At 40.3% G+C, this 15,470-nt stretch overlaps 2 protein-coding genes across 10 annotated transcripts in view; one reads left to right on the top strand and one right to left on the bottom strand.

The window, feature by feature from the left end:
* The window catches only part of RUFY1 (RUN and FYVE domain containing 1), a 45,445-nt gene extending 41,883 nt beyond the window's left edge, over positions 1-3,562 (top strand). For all 6 annotated transcript variants that reach the window (XM_019506180.1, XM_019506179.1, XM_019506178.1 and 3 more), the window contains exons 15-19: positions 64-193; positions 1,203-1,297; positions 1,650-1,698; positions 1,913-1,990; positions 2,726-3,562. In XM_019506180.1, coding sequence (XP_019361725.1) covers positions 64-193; positions 1,203-1,297; positions 1,650-1,698; positions 1,913-1,990; positions 2,726-2,869 — 496 coding nt within the window. In that variant the 3' untranslated portion in view covers positions 2,870-3,562. The remainder of the gene's footprint in view (positions 1-63; positions 194-1,202; positions 1,298-1,649; positions 1,699-1,912; positions 1,991-2,725) is intronic.
* A 3,146-nt stretch (positions 3,563-6,708) lies between these two features.
* HNRNPH1 (heterogeneous nuclear ribonucleoprotein H1 (H)) overlaps positions 6,709-15,470 on the bottom strand; it is a 9,698-nt gene continuing 936 nt past the window's right edge. The window contains exons 2-12 of one of the 4 annotated variants that reach the window (XM_019506175.1): positions 14,319-14,474; positions 13,974-14,117; positions 12,200-12,338; positions 10,982-11,160; positions 10,512-10,583; positions 10,300-10,433; positions 9,987-10,122; positions 9,782-9,865; positions 9,595-9,645; positions 8,154-8,246; positions 6,709-7,471 (exon numbers count right to left, since the gene is read on the bottom strand). In XM_019506175.1, coding sequence (XP_019361720.1) covers positions 7,353-7,471; positions 8,154-8,246; positions 9,595-9,645; positions 9,782-9,865; positions 9,987-10,122; positions 10,300-10,433; positions 10,512-10,583; positions 10,982-11,160; positions 12,200-12,338; positions 13,974-14,117; positions 14,319-14,474 — 1,307 coding nt within the window. In that variant the 3' untranslated portion in view covers positions 6,709-7,352. Of the gene's footprint in view, positions 7,472-8,153; positions 8,247-9,594; positions 9,646-9,781; positions 9,866-9,986; positions 10,123-10,299; positions 10,440-10,511; positions 10,584-10,981; positions 11,161-12,199; positions 12,339-13,973; positions 14,118-14,318; positions 14,475-15,470 lie in introns of all 4 variants that reach the window. The other 3 variants (XM_019506176.1, XM_019506174.1, XM_019506177.1) reach the window with 3 other exon arrangements.

Below are 15,470 nucleotides of genomic sequence, written 5' to 3'. Positions count from 1 at the left end.
CGTCCCTAGTATTGTCTGCCTCAGAAAACGGGCTCTGTTAGAACCAATGCTATTTTTTAACAGCTCTGCTCTGGAGAAAGAGCTGAAATCTGAAAAAGAGCAGAGGCAGACCTTGCAACAAGAGCTCCATCAAGAAAAGGACACCACTGCTCTGCTAAAAACAGAACTGCAGCAAGTGGAAGGGTTGAAAAAGGTAAGTGCTTCAAACCAGAAAGTATGTAGGATGCAGACTGAAGAGGTCCTGTCCAACCTCTTGCTGCCTCGGTAAAGTAAAGCTTTTTCTTCCCGTACTTGCTGCTTCCTTCTGTGAAAGTGGTTACAAGAAAGAAGAAAAAACTTAACAACCTGACTGTCTACAAACAAATACAAAGGATGGGAGCTAGGGAAAACAGTATGTTACAAACTGTTACAAAACTTGGAAAATAGGATGTTACAAACCAAAGTTCCATTACTGTTAGAACACCAGGTTTCAGAGGGAAATGTTTGTTTTTAAAATGAGTGTCCTCCCATCAGCATGAAGGGCTTTTTGCAGCCTCTGTATAGGTGCTTTTTAAGGTTGTGGTTAAAAATGGTTCTCTGTAAAAACTGTTCCTTGAGGATGGGCAGTAGCACATCTGTGCATTCGGGAGCAGTTGTCTCCAGTGCCAGAGGCACTAGACACACACCAGAAGCCACGGTCTTATGTAAGTGGGACACTGGCTGCTGTCATTCCCTTGCTTTTGCTGTAGCAGGTAACGGTGTTGAGTCTGTCAGGGCTGAGGGTAGTCTTATGTGGAGTTTAGATTATGGATTTCTGTAGGGACAGAGATGATCCTTCCTCAGACTGGGTGTTGGACTAGATGGCCTTTGGAGGTCCCTTCCAATCCTACTTCTCTGTGATTTGCATATAGTAGCAGAGTGGCATTTGAACCACTCGGCATCGTGTTGGTTTACCCCACAAATGTTAGCTTAGTCAGACATGGATTGCAGAGGTGTAGAAATCTATTCCCCTCTGGTAGAATTGGTTAAATAGTTGACCCATGGTGATCTACCTGTTACCATGGTGGGGTGTGGGGGTTTAGTCCTAGAAGACGTTGGGTTGGTTTGTCTGTGATCCAGGGTACATAAGCATAACTTTAGAAAATAAAGGAAGCCCTAGGACAGCGGTGAAGATGCCCAGTGTTAATGTTCTGGCTGGAATACTTAGTGTGTGTGATTCACAGGAACTGCGAAAACTACAAGATGAGAAACGGCAATTAGAGAAAATCTGTGAAGAACAAGAACAAGCTCTCCAAGAAATGGGGCTGCACCTTAGCCAGTAAGTTCCAGTAATGGGACCCTTGAATTATTTGGGGGGGGGGAGGAAACGTAGCTTTTGATTCTCAAACTGATTGGTTACAGTCACTAAAGGCATCTAGTCATCTATGAAGTTCTGAATATTAGAAAATGGTAGGTAAATATGGAAGGTAGGAGGCTGAACTGGCGTTCAGTCCTGTGACCTTCATGTGTGAACGTACCTGACTTCAGTGGGAGTGGTTTGCTCTGATGACAGGACTGGAAAGCTTACTTTCCCTTTTGGTTTTGGATCCGTGATACTGTATGGGTGCTCCAAACAGTCCTTTTGATTCTTTTTTTAAATCATAAAATGAGAATTAACTTCCCTTTTCTAGATCCAAGCTGAAGATGGAAGACATTAAGGAAGTAAATAAAGCACTAAAGGTACTGCATACTAGCACATTATGAACATGTAAATGAAGCAAGATCAGATTTTAGCATAAGTGTTGCTGCATGTAACTTAACATTGATGAAATGTTCTCAAATCTGGGTCTGGGGAGTTCCAACTGTAGCAACTAAAGTGTGCAACCTTCCTTCCAAGTGACTTACAACTCCAATGCATCCTTCCTGCACTTATGACAGAAAACTCCTCTTTTAGGGTCACACCTGGCTAAAAGATGATGAAGCAACCAGCTGTAAGCAGTGTGAAAAAGAATTCTCCATCTCGAGAAGAAAGGTAATGGAAATAATAACGAACACTTGGGTTTTGTATGTTTCGGAGTAATAAACAAAATACTTATCTGATGGACTATGATCTTCCCTATATGGCATCACAACCCTGTTTGCTAGAGAATTATTTACAAGCCTCTAATTTGCTGCCTTTAGTTTTGTGTGACAGCTTCTGAAAACTGCCTTGCTGCTGAGTAACACTTGCATTTTCAAGTGAAGTGAGAGGGGGACATTTAACTTTCAAAACATTAAATGCATGAGTCTGTTACCTGTAACTTAAATGCATTTAATCTTCTTCTCCACGGTGATTTTGTTTGTTGCCTGATGGGAAGAACTTGTAGCTAGGTAGGTGTTCCACACCCTCATGAGAAACTTTGAGCTCGGCTTCCCATCTGGTTTCCCTTTCTGGATGACAAGGACTGGAAGTCCAATGGAGATGGGTTTGGGGTTTATTTGGGTTTTATTTTTGTCTGCATTTTTGGGGAGGGGGTTGTTTTTGTTTTCTTAGTTTCCTAAATACAGTGGGTGGGTGCATGACTCCCAGCTAAGACCACTGTGGTGACAACCTCCATGCTGAGAGTACAGGCCTCGTGTGGCAGAGAGCCCCAGATGCGGGTAAAGTGGAAGCACCAAAACAGTGGATGATGCCAAGGGATTCGTGGAACTCACCACAGTTGTACGGCCTGCTGTAAACTGGCTTAGTTACCTGATTTTCTTTCTTGTATTTTTAACTGTCTTACAGCATCACTGTAGGAACTGCGGTGACATCTTCTGTAACACTTGTTCCAGCAATGAACTTGCACTGCCTTCCTACCCTAAGCCTGTCCGTGTTTGTGATACGTGTCACACTTTACTGCTTCAAAGATGTTCCTCCAATTCTGCCTAAGGCTTTGGCTGTTTCAGAAGGACCAATCTAACCTTGAAAGACTAGATTTTTTTCCTTTTTTTTTTTTTTTTTTTAAAAAAACCCTCTTATTCCCTGTGTAGCAGAAAACATCTCTTTAGTCCTTTGATTTGCTTTCCATTATAGAACAGGTCAAGTAAACAGATATAATTTAAAAGATTAAGGGACTTCACAGGAATTATGAAAAGTAATGTTGTGTTAATATAATTCTTAATAAAAGAGAATTAACAATCATAAAAAGGTCAGTTTAAAATTTTCAGTTTCCTGAAACTGAAATGCAAATTCACTCTTTTCTGTATTTTATATATATATAGAAAAAGCTATTTTCTTTGTATTTAAAACTTTGTACACGTCACATTTTATAGATTTGACTGATCCCTTAAACAAATCACTTTTTCTGCACTGTAACCTCATGGTTCTGCTGTAACTGTTCACTTTACTATATTCCAGATAACATTATGGTGGTTATGTACAGTTTTGTATGTGGTCAGACTAAGTTGAAGATAAATCTGTCAGTCTTCTACAGTTTATGTCTACAGAAAAAGCTTTATAAAACGTATAAATGAATGTGCCTTCGCTATACTTAAATCAGAGTAACAGACTAGATTTGTTTCTAAATCACTTATGAATAAAATACAGTGATTAATGCAATAAAGATGTTGTTAAACTGTGAAAGAGCTGTTTTAATACTAGTCTTTGCTACTTTCTTCAAGGGGGAAAAAAACCTGTAACTCAGTTGGCCATGGGAATGCAGGGGATTCCTATTTTAATTGTGAAAGAAAATGCTGCTTTGGGAGTATTTGAGAAGATGGGTACCTATGCTGTAGTTTCTGCATGCCCCTGATTTTTTTTAACACCTAAAACAGAACATTCAAGAATTAGCTTGAGCTATAAATCACTGGTGGATTGGGTAGCAAGGCACTGTGTTGAATTTTAACTGCACTACAGGACATAGCGGGGTGGGTTAAAAAAAAAAAAAACTTGTTTATTAACCGTGCCAGCTTTGCTAAACAGCATGGTTTCAACTGCTAAAAACTACTCTGAAAGTCTGCCTGCAAAAATGCACTGAAATAAAATGACCATGCTCCACTGGTTCAAGGTGGAATAAATACGGACTATGTAGGGTAGTGTTGTTTTAGAATGAACATCTAGAAGTTAACTCTGAGTGAGACCAGCAGTTTGGGTTACTTAAGGTGTTTTTGGAGGCAGGGAGGGCTGTAGTTTTCTAAAATGAACTCCTGTAGGTTGCTTCTATTTTTGGGGGGCCCTACAGCAGCAACATCCAACTTCAAACCTTGTTACTGGTACACTCATTAAAATGCAAGCAATACTATATCCAGGCATGGAGTCGCTTAGCGATAACATAGGTAAGAGTTGGAAAAATCTAGGTTGCTCCTGGGTATGATGTTCTTTCATGAAGACAGTTATTCTCTGTGTGCAGCTTGTTTGTATTACATCTTTTTGGCCCCTGCAAAAATCAGTTGGCTTAATACTAGAGTTCCAGGAGCTGGAAATGCACAATTTGCCATGTCACCTCACTCAGCTACAGCTGTAGGCTAGAGACTTTGTCCACATAGGTAGAAGCAAGTTGCAAATTACTGCTGGCCTGATCCATTCTGTTGAAGGCCTGCCCAGAGGCTTGCATGCTGTGTGCCTACTAGTTTATAGTGTGTAATTAGAAAAATCTTCTTGAAGCTTAGTGCTTAATTCCCCTCCTCATGAGGGAGATCATTATGGGTGCCTATGTCTGGAAATGCTCCAAATTCTGTGAATTCAGTCCTGACCACTTGCTGTTCTCCTTGTGTTCTTAGCTGTAAAAGCGTTCAGTTTACCACACCATTGGCTTTCACGAGTGTGAGTGGAAAGGAGGCTTGTTTAAATAAGGACTCTGCTACTTCTGGTTTTAAGTGCGAGCTTTTTTTCTCGCTACCACTGACATCTTGACTTTCCATTCCTGTGAATAAGTCTGCAATTACATCCACAGACAAAGCCCTCTCAGCATTTTCTCATTATACCATCCTTTGGATTAACTGTGCATGCTATCATGGTGTAGGAATTATGAAATGTGCTGTAGTTACACAATAGGGGGTAGAATTGTATTATATCAGATACAAGCATCACAATTCCAGAAATGCATGATTTGAGACCAGGCTGTCCTGACTGTGAAAAACTGTAGGCATCTAATACAGGCAAAGGTGGGTGAATGGAAGAAGTTGGTATATAGCAGATGGTGGCCTCAGGAAGTCTGGGGTGAAATTCAGGATAAATGTGTAAGAAGCATCTGTTCTGGGGAAAATGAGCAAGCTGATCAACTTCTGGAATTCAGGTGCTACAATGAAGTCTTTGGCAGTTCTTTGCTTGTGCCAGTGCAGCTGTGTTGGAAGCAGCCGGTCAACATGAGCTGTCAACCATTGATCAGAAACAATAAAGATAAGGCTAGGGATCAATGCTTATACTATACTGTGTAGCTGTGGTCACAGTTAGTATAACACTGCTCTCTAATACAGAGTTGTTAGTTTAGAGCGTTTGTTTAGAGTGATTTTTTTTTTATGACTGCTAGTGGCCTTTAGGTTTAATGAAATCTAGATGACTGATGTAGTCAATTTAATGCCAGGTCCAAGAGGAGCTATGGCTTAGCTTCCTTCTAAGTATGAAAATCTAATAGCACTAATCCCTCAATTCATTTGAGTGGGCAATGTTAACTTTAGCAATTGCTAACCTGAGGGATTTATTGGTTTTAATACTTAAGTGCCCTAAAGGATCAAAGCCATGGAATGGCTGATAGCAATGGGGCTGAGGTGCTGAGCACAGATCAAACAGCAATCCTTTCAGTGAGGTAGGGCTGCAGGTCAAGTGGAGGGAAGAAGCATGTGGCTAAGGTGAACACAGCATCAACTTCAAGTTATGGGGGAGTAGAGAATAAACTAGTGTTTATATAACATCATGTACCAGCTTTGTCCAATGGGGGTAAAAGGGGAGGCAGCTGTAATACTATTGCTTGAAAGGAAAATGTAGTGGGTTCTAGAGAATGGGGACACACTCATGTCTGATCTTGAACAGGTAACAGCAGTTGCAGATGCAGTCAGATCTAGGTCTCATTACAGGAAGCTGCAAGGTGTTCATGGGAGTTAACAATTTAAAAAGGCCTTCTGAGAAGAGCAAGAACTAGGTGTGAAAGTTGAAGAGAAGACAGGTCAGCCAAGAGCACAGTGAGTAACCGGAGCAGGGTATAGTATACAGTTGTTTGAGCAGTGCATCACACACCCTGGTTCTCTGCAGGGCTGGTGTTAATCTGGGTGAGGGTCCAAACTACTCTAGCTGTACACAATCTAGCTCACATTTAAATCACTTTTAGTTCTGGCAAAAGAGCATTAGAAGGTCTGCTAATAGTATGACTCAGTTGATTTCACCAGCCTTGCATAGCAAACAAGTTATTCCATACTTCAACCATTAGTGTAGCGCCATTTCAGCTTGGAGGTTGGTTGTAGGAAGTGGGCAGTCCTCATCTGCACAAAGGCAGCACAGATCATCTAACAGGGCAATTTATGCTGCATGGTTTGCCCATACAGGGCTTCGTTCTGTCCTATAGCTTAAGAGGCAAGTGAGAAAACCTGCTTTAGCAAAATGAAGAGATAACAAAAGCAAATTTCAAGTATCACCATTTTTACTTGCTGGCTTAAAACTGGTGCTTAGCTCAAGAACATAAGAAATCCAGGCATACATGCTTCTGCTCAGGCTAATAGCTGGTGGTAGTGAACAGCACATACAGCCTGCAACTCCCCACCCCTTCCACCAAGTCCTTCCAATAAAGGAGAGTGAGGTCCAGTTTTTAAAAGGAAGATTTATTTAACAAGTTTCACTTAGCGCAATACACCTAAAAAGGAAATCACGATACAATGAATGATTAAATCAAGGCCTCCGAATTTTATACGAACACCAAGACCAAAATCCTAAAGTAGCCGTATTGCATTTCAAACATGTTTCCCCATTAACTTAAAAAAAAATTAAACGTGCCTTACAGGGTATTAAAAGAAATGAACTAGAACTAACATGCCAAATGTTCACTTTGAATTGCAGACACAGCTCCTATATTGTTTTTACAAAAAAGCATGTTTCTCAACATGTATGCAAAACAGTGTTGGATGTAATATGGTCAAAGAGCAACACTTAACATAATTCAAAACAGCTTTAAACCTAAATACGCTTACTGCTTAAATACACTCCTACAACAAAACTAACTTGAGAAAAAGCTGAAAATCGTTTAACAGTTATAGTCTTTACTCAACTTTGTTATTACATCCTAGATGAGTGTTCTTCTGTATGTTCAAAAATACTGAACCTGAAGTTTTAAAATAACAATCCCGATTTCACTTACAGTAAAGCATAAATCACAAGCTCGTATTGCAAAACTGTTAAACTTAGTTTTTTGTTTTTTTTTTAAAAAAGATTGACCAAAAGTCAGCAGTTACATTCCCCAGCCACCACTCATGTTGGACATGTTGGACATCCCTCCCATTCCGTTCACTCCCATGGATGCACGGTTCCCACTGCTGTAATAGCTGCTGTTCATTGCACCCTGGCTACCTGTGGGGGGAGGGAAGACAGACAAGTATTATACAGCTAGACCATGTCTCAGTATACCCACATCATCTCACCAGCCAACCCTTTCCCTTCTAGGCCACCTTGCACACTCCTATATTAGTAATAAAACAAACCACCCAACTTCCTACTACTCCAAGTTTTTGCCACCACTTCTTTAAAAAGCCAACTGCAAAACAGTTTCCCAGATTTTAATAGATGTGATGCACAGCAGTAAATCCTGCCATGTTGGCTGGCCCCCAGATTTCTAGTGCAGCCTGCTTTTATCCTCCAAAAACAGAAAGATCTCCTTGGTCAGAAAGGCAGAATCCGCCATTTCATCAAGGAATCGCTCTCCATTTCTACATGGAAGAGCAGGAGATGGGCTATGTTTGCTTAAACTGGAGCGTGAATGAGTTTATTTCCTCTAGTAAAAAATGAAGTCCCATTTCCTTTACATTTCAGGCTTGGATTTCCAAGTGCAGCTTTCAGAAAGCTTCTCCTCCCCCTACCCCCAGGGAACTAGCTGCTAAAGTTCAGGCCAACAATGAACAGTGTCAATGCATTAAAGATGGTGCTGCTCAGCCTCTACCTTTACCCCTGCACACCTACACAGGGATCTTGGCCAAGTGTGCTTGCCAGCCAGCTGTATCAGACACCCACCTAAGGCTAATGAAAACCATCTTACCATATCCACTCATGCTGCTTTGACCACCATATCCTCCTCCATAACCCCCACTCAACTGCTGGTTAGCTGGACCACCATAACTGGATTGGTTTCCTTTCAAGTTAAGGATACAAACGTCAAGACCTTGACTATCAAAGACCTGTCCATTACAAAGGTCTACAGACTACATACTACCTACTCAGTAAAGCCCTGCCCAATTTGGGGACTCGCTGACAGCAACAGTATTCTCTCCCTAGAAATGTTCTAGTTTTGCTTATTGCAGGAATTCTATTCTTATGCTTCCAACAGCCCACTTCAAAAGTCTACCAGCACTTAAGCCTGGCTGAATAATCAACACCATTAGGTGGGGGATGTTCTACTGGCCCTGCCCTCTTATCTAAAGTCAGTGCAGTCTGCAATTTGTAAAGTCAGAAGTCAAAGCATCTGAAGTTTTAAGCCCAAAAGCATTCCTCAGCTACTTGTGACAATGACTTAGAAGTGTTCTGCTAGACAGCATTCTCCACCAATGCTTGGAACTCAGGAGGGGAAAGATTTCTTTCACTTCTACAACTTGAACTATGTAACAAGCTGCATCATTGAGACTTAAATGCAACTGTTTCATTCTTTAAAGCAGTGCAAGATACAAATACAAAGCTTTATATTTGCCATTAGACAAATTGGGGCTTAGATCCTTGCCCCAGCCTCTATTGCCCTTTTCAGAGGTATGGTGATGGTCAATACTAGGACATTGGAGGTCACCTGCCTCAGCTTGTACGCCTGGAAGGGGGAGCATCTACACTCACTGAGGAGCTGCTATATATTACAGGGTCAGACTGCCACTAGGAGAACTAACTTCTAGGATGCCTAACTTTCATATTTTAAAGTCTGTCAGATAGATACCTTTGCATAAGCTACTGCAGTTGAAATAAGCTTACTTTAAGCTTAGTCTTAAAAGCATTACATTTTGCAATCAGCGTGCTATAGGAACAGCATCCACACGCATACACCCCCACACCCCTCCCAAAAGCAGAAACCAACCACCACTTTAGGGACTTATCCCAGGAGACCAGTAAAGTAAATATCAAGAGGGGTATCTGATTTGTGGATTAAAAGTAGTCATGTAGAGAAGGCTCTCTCTTCAAAGGCCAAATCAACTATATAGTTCAACCTAGTCATTTTGCACCCAATTTTAGAAGTTGGAAAAAAAAAAAAAAAAGCTTAAAAGCTTTCCAAAGCAACTTTAAGCTCAACTTTTTAGACAAGAGTCAGTTAAGTCAGATACACCCTCCATTACCACCCTGGTCTGGAAAGAAAGGGAAAGGGTGACTAGCATCTCCCACATCATTGGTGTAATCCCACGCACTCCCAAAAAGCATTCGTCTCATCACACTCTTCACATTCAGCACAATTTACTTAACAGCCTAAGTAACTGGTTGAATGTATTCCCAAAAGATTTATATACCTGGCAATGTGCTAGTGTTCCAATCTTGGACTACCCCTTCCGATTCCTTGACTGTGTGATTAAGACAGAATGTTGAATTTCAGTTTTTATGCCAGGCATAAACAGTAAGCAGGAGCTGTATAATATTAGCCAGCTTTGTTAAAAATAGGAAATGTTGCTTTTATAGTGCAGTTAGATTTACACATACCCATTGCTCCCATCATCTGACTGCCATATGCACCACCACTCCCTCCTGCTGTGGAATTCAGGAAGAGTTCTACATATCTGTGTTCTGAAAAGAAAAGAGGTTAGAGACTAGTCTTGCCAGAATCCACATCCAGGCTGTCCTCCATAGTGACCTGGGGAGGCTTGTAAGTGGAAGGAAGTCTATTTTGACAGGTGGACAGACTTACGCATATTTGCTTTATCTTTGGACATGGCAGCCACAGCATCCTCATGAGTAGCAAATTCAACATCTGCCTCTCCAGTCACTCTACCATCTGGTCCAATTTCAATGTGTACTCTTACAGGGTTTAGAGGCGAGAAGAACTAGGCATAAAATTCACATGGTGTTAAACATACCTGCCACTGACCACACGCAACAATTCTGCAACAAGCATTTTCCTTTTCAAGGCAGAATTTCAAATTTAAATGCTATCAAGGCTTACAATAATTACCATTTCAGCCGATTACTCAAATGTAGCACAGAAGAGTATTCAAACTTACATTATAAATGTCGTTCTCTGTTGCTCTGTAAGGTAATCCTCTCATGTGTACGCAGTGACCAGTCGTGCTTTGGAACGTGGAGCTTCCGTCACCATATCTGTGGTCGGACATCCCTGTAGAGAAGAGAGTCCATTCTAGGTCTTTCAGATGTATTAAAGTTACTTCGGACATGTATTGAAATTTTGTTTAAATTCCTATTAAAGAAATCTTACCTCTTCCAAATCTATCAGAACCAAAGCCATATCCATCATTGTATCCATTGTAGTCATCATAGCCTCCATAGCCTGCAAGATGGACAAGAGTGTCATCTACAGAACAGGAAACATCATATGCTGCATAATTTGTGGGGGGAGATTCAACAGCTGTTTGGAATGAATCAGTCAAACATACAAGTTAAAAACAGCCCTCGTTAGACTCAAAACACCCTTGAAAAAGCACCACCTCTAAATTTTGCCTTTTTTTGGAGTTACATAAAAAGAGACTACAACGTGTCAGTCAATGTTTCCAACACTATAGATTCATTTTTTGAAGTCTCTGGGTTTATCTTGCAAACTAAGTGTTTGTACATCTAATATACTGTGTTCGCATTAGCACCCATGGTGCAGCACCACCCTGGTTGAGAATCAAAGTTGGAATATTCAAACTTTTTAGAAGTCATAAGCTTTCAGGTGCATAGACGTACCTCCACCATAAGCTCCACGTCTCATCCTTTCAAAACCACTTCCTCTGCCAAGACTGCTATATCCCCTTCCAACACCTGGCCTGTCATATGGGCCTGGCCTCTGCATAGCCAACAGTTTGCGGGGAGGATCATAATGAGTACGCACTTCCGCTCGACTACTCTTGAAGATTTCAATATACCTAGAAATGTTTTCCATACAAGATAGTCAGTCTCTCATTCCAAGCACAAGAATATCAAAATCAGCACAGTTTAAAGTTAAAAGCGAAACATTCTAGTCATAGCCTTGAAACTGGCAGGATATTTTAAGCCAGATTTCTTTATATTATATAGGCAATGACATTCTACTATTTCACTTTCCAATTAGTGAATTTCAAGAAATTACAGTTACTGAAGGGTTTATGCGCTCCTTATACTTCAGAGTATCCCAGCCTTAAGGGTGGGGGAGCAAGTTAGTTCCACCCAAAATTTAAAATTTGTAGGTGTTGGGGGGCAGGGGAAGGGGGGGGAAAAGCAGGAGGGAGATCACTCCACTCAACTCAGTATTTTTTGCTCATGTGGCAAAACATATTGAGGGTTAAAAACCTGGTCTCCACCAAGATTTAAACCCATAGGTTTTTAAAAAAAAAGAAAAAAAAGCTTTGCATGAGCTAGTCACCCCACCCTATGCTTCAGTAATCCAGCATAGGCAAAAAATGCATGCTTCAATGAAAAATAGTCACAAGTAAGAGAGAATAAAAAACCCTTTGTGACAATTTCTTGAAAGCTATGCTCATTATACATGGAAGATTAATATAGAAAGAACATTTGTTACATTTCAACAAGTTTAGAAGAAATTATCACATTTTCTTATGGTAATACAGTGCTATGTGTGTCTTTACAGCTAATGGCATAATTAGTGCTATTTGAGAAATTTAAAGCCATAGTCTCTCAACTTTGTCAAATCTCAGTTTCACAGTTTAAACTACTCAGTTACCCAGTGTCTACCTAAGTGTTAATCTGCTTTTAGTCTGCACGCATTTTAGGAAGTTTGGGTTACGTGCACACATTGCACATATGCAAACCGTTGTCAGCTTGTGACCAAGTTACAGATCAGAACTACTAGATTAAGATGTAGTGGTTTGGGAATCAGCTGATTGTCTTTTTAAGAAGAGAGAATATGGATTTAATTAACATTTACCATAAGAAAAGTGACTTATCCAACCAACCATCCATCCCCACCTGTGCCCTATTCTTTCCTTGTGTTTCTTTAGAGCCTTTTCAGCTATTTCCTGTGAAGCAAACTGCACGAAGGCCTCCCCCGTACTCCTCCCCTGGAAGTCCACCGGCAATGTTATCCCATTTGGCACGATTTCCAACCCTTCAACCCAAGGACAAATAACCCCAGTAGGGGGCAATATTAAAATCACAAGCCCAGTCATGAATTTTTCTTATAGCTTTAAAATATACCAGAATTGTAATAAAAAAAAATTTACGTGAATGGTATGCTGGTTCTAGATAAACAGTCTAGCAGAAAACATGTCAACATGAAACTCCACGATCACATACCATTCAATTTACATTCTTAACCCATCCTGCTGTGCAAGTTTGTGCAAAGAACCAAACGTAGCAATGCATTAGTGCAGGATGCATTAAGAAACTCACATATTAAATAAAGCTTCTTAAGTACTTTACAGAATACTCAAAAATTGTTGAAATTCATTTAAAAGTCAATATAGTACAATTAGCTTTACATAGTACAAGTATTTACTCGAAGTTCACAAAAGAAACTGATACTCTTATGCACACATTTCAAAGTCTAAATTCAGTATTAGATAAATATTTTTTCAAAAGCACTGCTTTAGTAAGAGAAATTCATGAATTACATTTAAAAATGTTAAATTTCTAAATTGAAAAGATGCACTGTGTATGTTAGGCACATTTATACAACTTCTAATGGTTTACAGCAATTACTCATTAACCATGCAAGTAGCAGAAGTCAAATTAGGCAATTTACACACTTAAGACTGTTAATGTTCAATATCACTACTTCACTAAAAATACATAAAATATAATGCAACTGTTTTCTAACTGAAGCAATGGTCCATTTCTAACCTACTTTAAAAAGCAAAAAATAAAGTAAAAGCAAATCTCAGTCCTGTTTTTCAAACCTATGCAAAAAGTTAGAAATCAGGCATTCTAATATTCAATAGTAAAGAAAGATTCACATTGATGTTGACACTTTCTGCTTTCAAAACATTAGCAAGTTTAATCCTAAGCAACATTTGATTCTTATGCATTCATACTACTATTCCAATTTCCAGAACAATTGTCAACATTATGTAAGTTGGCAAAGATCAATGTTTTAAAATAAAAAACAAAGAATTTCTTTAAACCTGAATCTTAAAACCCTAAAAAAGTTTAAACAAATGCTTTAAAGAACAAAACAAAATAAACAAAAGAGAGAACACATCTATATTCAGTTCACTTTCAAAGTCACATCATACACTAGTTTTGTACATGTCTATACTACTTTCTCTCTCTCAAATTCAAGATAGGAACAGGAGGCAAAGTCTAAGAGATTCCACTCACATTACTGATCCCAACAATGAGAATTTTCAGCCATTTATAGGTGCTTCAGTAAACACCGCATGTGGAATCATTTAAGTCGAGAATAAGAATTTTAAACTCCTTTTTAGGGCAAGACATGCATACTCTGTAATTAACTGGAATGTAACTGTTCAAGATAATGTTTAGAATTAAAAGAAGGTTCCCAAAAGTCACCAAGTTAACCTACACGTTGTCTCATTTGACCCACATTAAGACTTAAAAAAACTATTGGCCTAGTCAATGGAGCAAATGGAGCTTTTATTTGCACATATAATCCTATGCAATCCACATAATCTAAAACTGGAACAGTCTGCACTACTGAAAGTAGTGCTGGGCAACAGAACAGTGCCACTGTAATTCTAGCATTAACCAATACTGCTACAGCTAATGCTTATACCCCACATACCTGAAAAAAACTGTACAATTTCTTCTTTGCTACAGCCAAATGGAAGTCCTCTAAGACGTACAAAACCATCATTAGCAGTATCAGGGCTGTTGGGACCCGTATGCTTCAGAACCCAATCCATTTCAACGTTGTTTGACTTGAAAACTGTAAGAGGCACTTAGAATTAATGCATTTTTGAATGCAGCAAAAGCAGAGTTAAAGTCATTTACCTTTTGAGAAGCTAGTCAACTGACAAAATACAGTACATAAGTTCGTCATATCTCCATGCATTTAAACACACACAAGTTAAAAAACTAAAAAAGAAACAAATACACTTAGTCAGGTACTAGACCAATCAAGTCAAACCTTCAACGTATCTGTGTCCCATTGTTTCTCTGTCCTTTTTCAGAGCCAGTTTCACATCTTCCTCAGTTTCCAGTTCAACAAATGCTTCCCCGCTTGGTCTGCCTTCTCTCGTGTAGATGAAACGAATACCTGAAGCTCCGTTCAGAATTTTGCATTCTGAGACAAAGGCAGAACAATCTGGTTAGTGACGCCACTTCCACGCATCCCAAGCGCCTGCGCTCTATGCCTAATACAACGCAAAATGCAGGTTTTCCTTCTCCAGCTCAGGTGGCTAAACACAGCAAAGTGACAAATGAGCAGTTAGCACCACGCACTGAATGGAGAGAGATGAAAATGTTCTGCGAATGTACCTGGATCAGGGGGTCACCAACCTACAGCCGGTTCCTGACCTAGATGAAAGGGGCCCACTGAGTTGTGCCTGGACGGACCTTTTGAATCACTATCCAGGTGAAATGGTGAGCACTCAAACAATGGACTGCTTGTCCTCCTGGAGGAGTGTTGATTATAGCCGTGTTGGTCTAAGGACACAGGCAGGCAAGGCTCTTTGGGTCTATGTGCTGTTCCCCCCCTCCCCCTACTTATTTAGTTGGTCTAACAGGGTCTAAGGAAACAAGCAGGCAAAGCTCTTTGGGTAGACGTGCTGTTCCCTGCCCCCCCCCCAATTATTTAGTTGGTCTAACATGGTCTAAGGACACAGGCAGGCAATGATCTTTGGGGGTACACACTACCTTTTATTAAAGCAACTAAATAGTTGGAGAAAAGGCTTTTGCAAGCTTTCAGACACAAGCCCCCTTCTTTCAACAGCCAGGGTTGTTATTTTGTTGTTTGGACTTGGAATTGGAAATAGTTTGGAAATCAAGGCGAGGCTCAGCATTCAGCATTTCCTTGTTTGCTGGCCTTCGCTGGCTCGGTGACTGCAAAGACTCCGCCCAGAGCAGAAAAACAAAAAGCAAAGCCAGCCAGAACAAAAGAAACCAAAACCCCGGAGAGAAACAAACAAACAAAACAACACAAAAAGCACGAAGATTGCGAGAAAAACTCAAAAAATACAAAGGGAAGCCCAGGGAAGAGAAGGGCTGATGGTAGCGATAACAGCAAGCAGCGCGAGGCCCGAGGCCGCGCACCCACGAGGCCGCGGGCGGAAGGAGGCGG

Source organism: Gavialis gangeticus, unplaced genomic scaffold (assembly GCF_001723915.1).
Source record: "Gavialis gangeticus isolate Ggan-Ray unplaced genomic scaffold, GavGan_comp1, whole genome shotgun sequence".
NCBI lineage: Eukaryota > Metazoa > Chordata > Crocodylia > Gavialidae > Gavialis > Gavialis gangeticus.
This window is presented reverse-complemented; position numbering and strand designations above follow the sequence as displayed.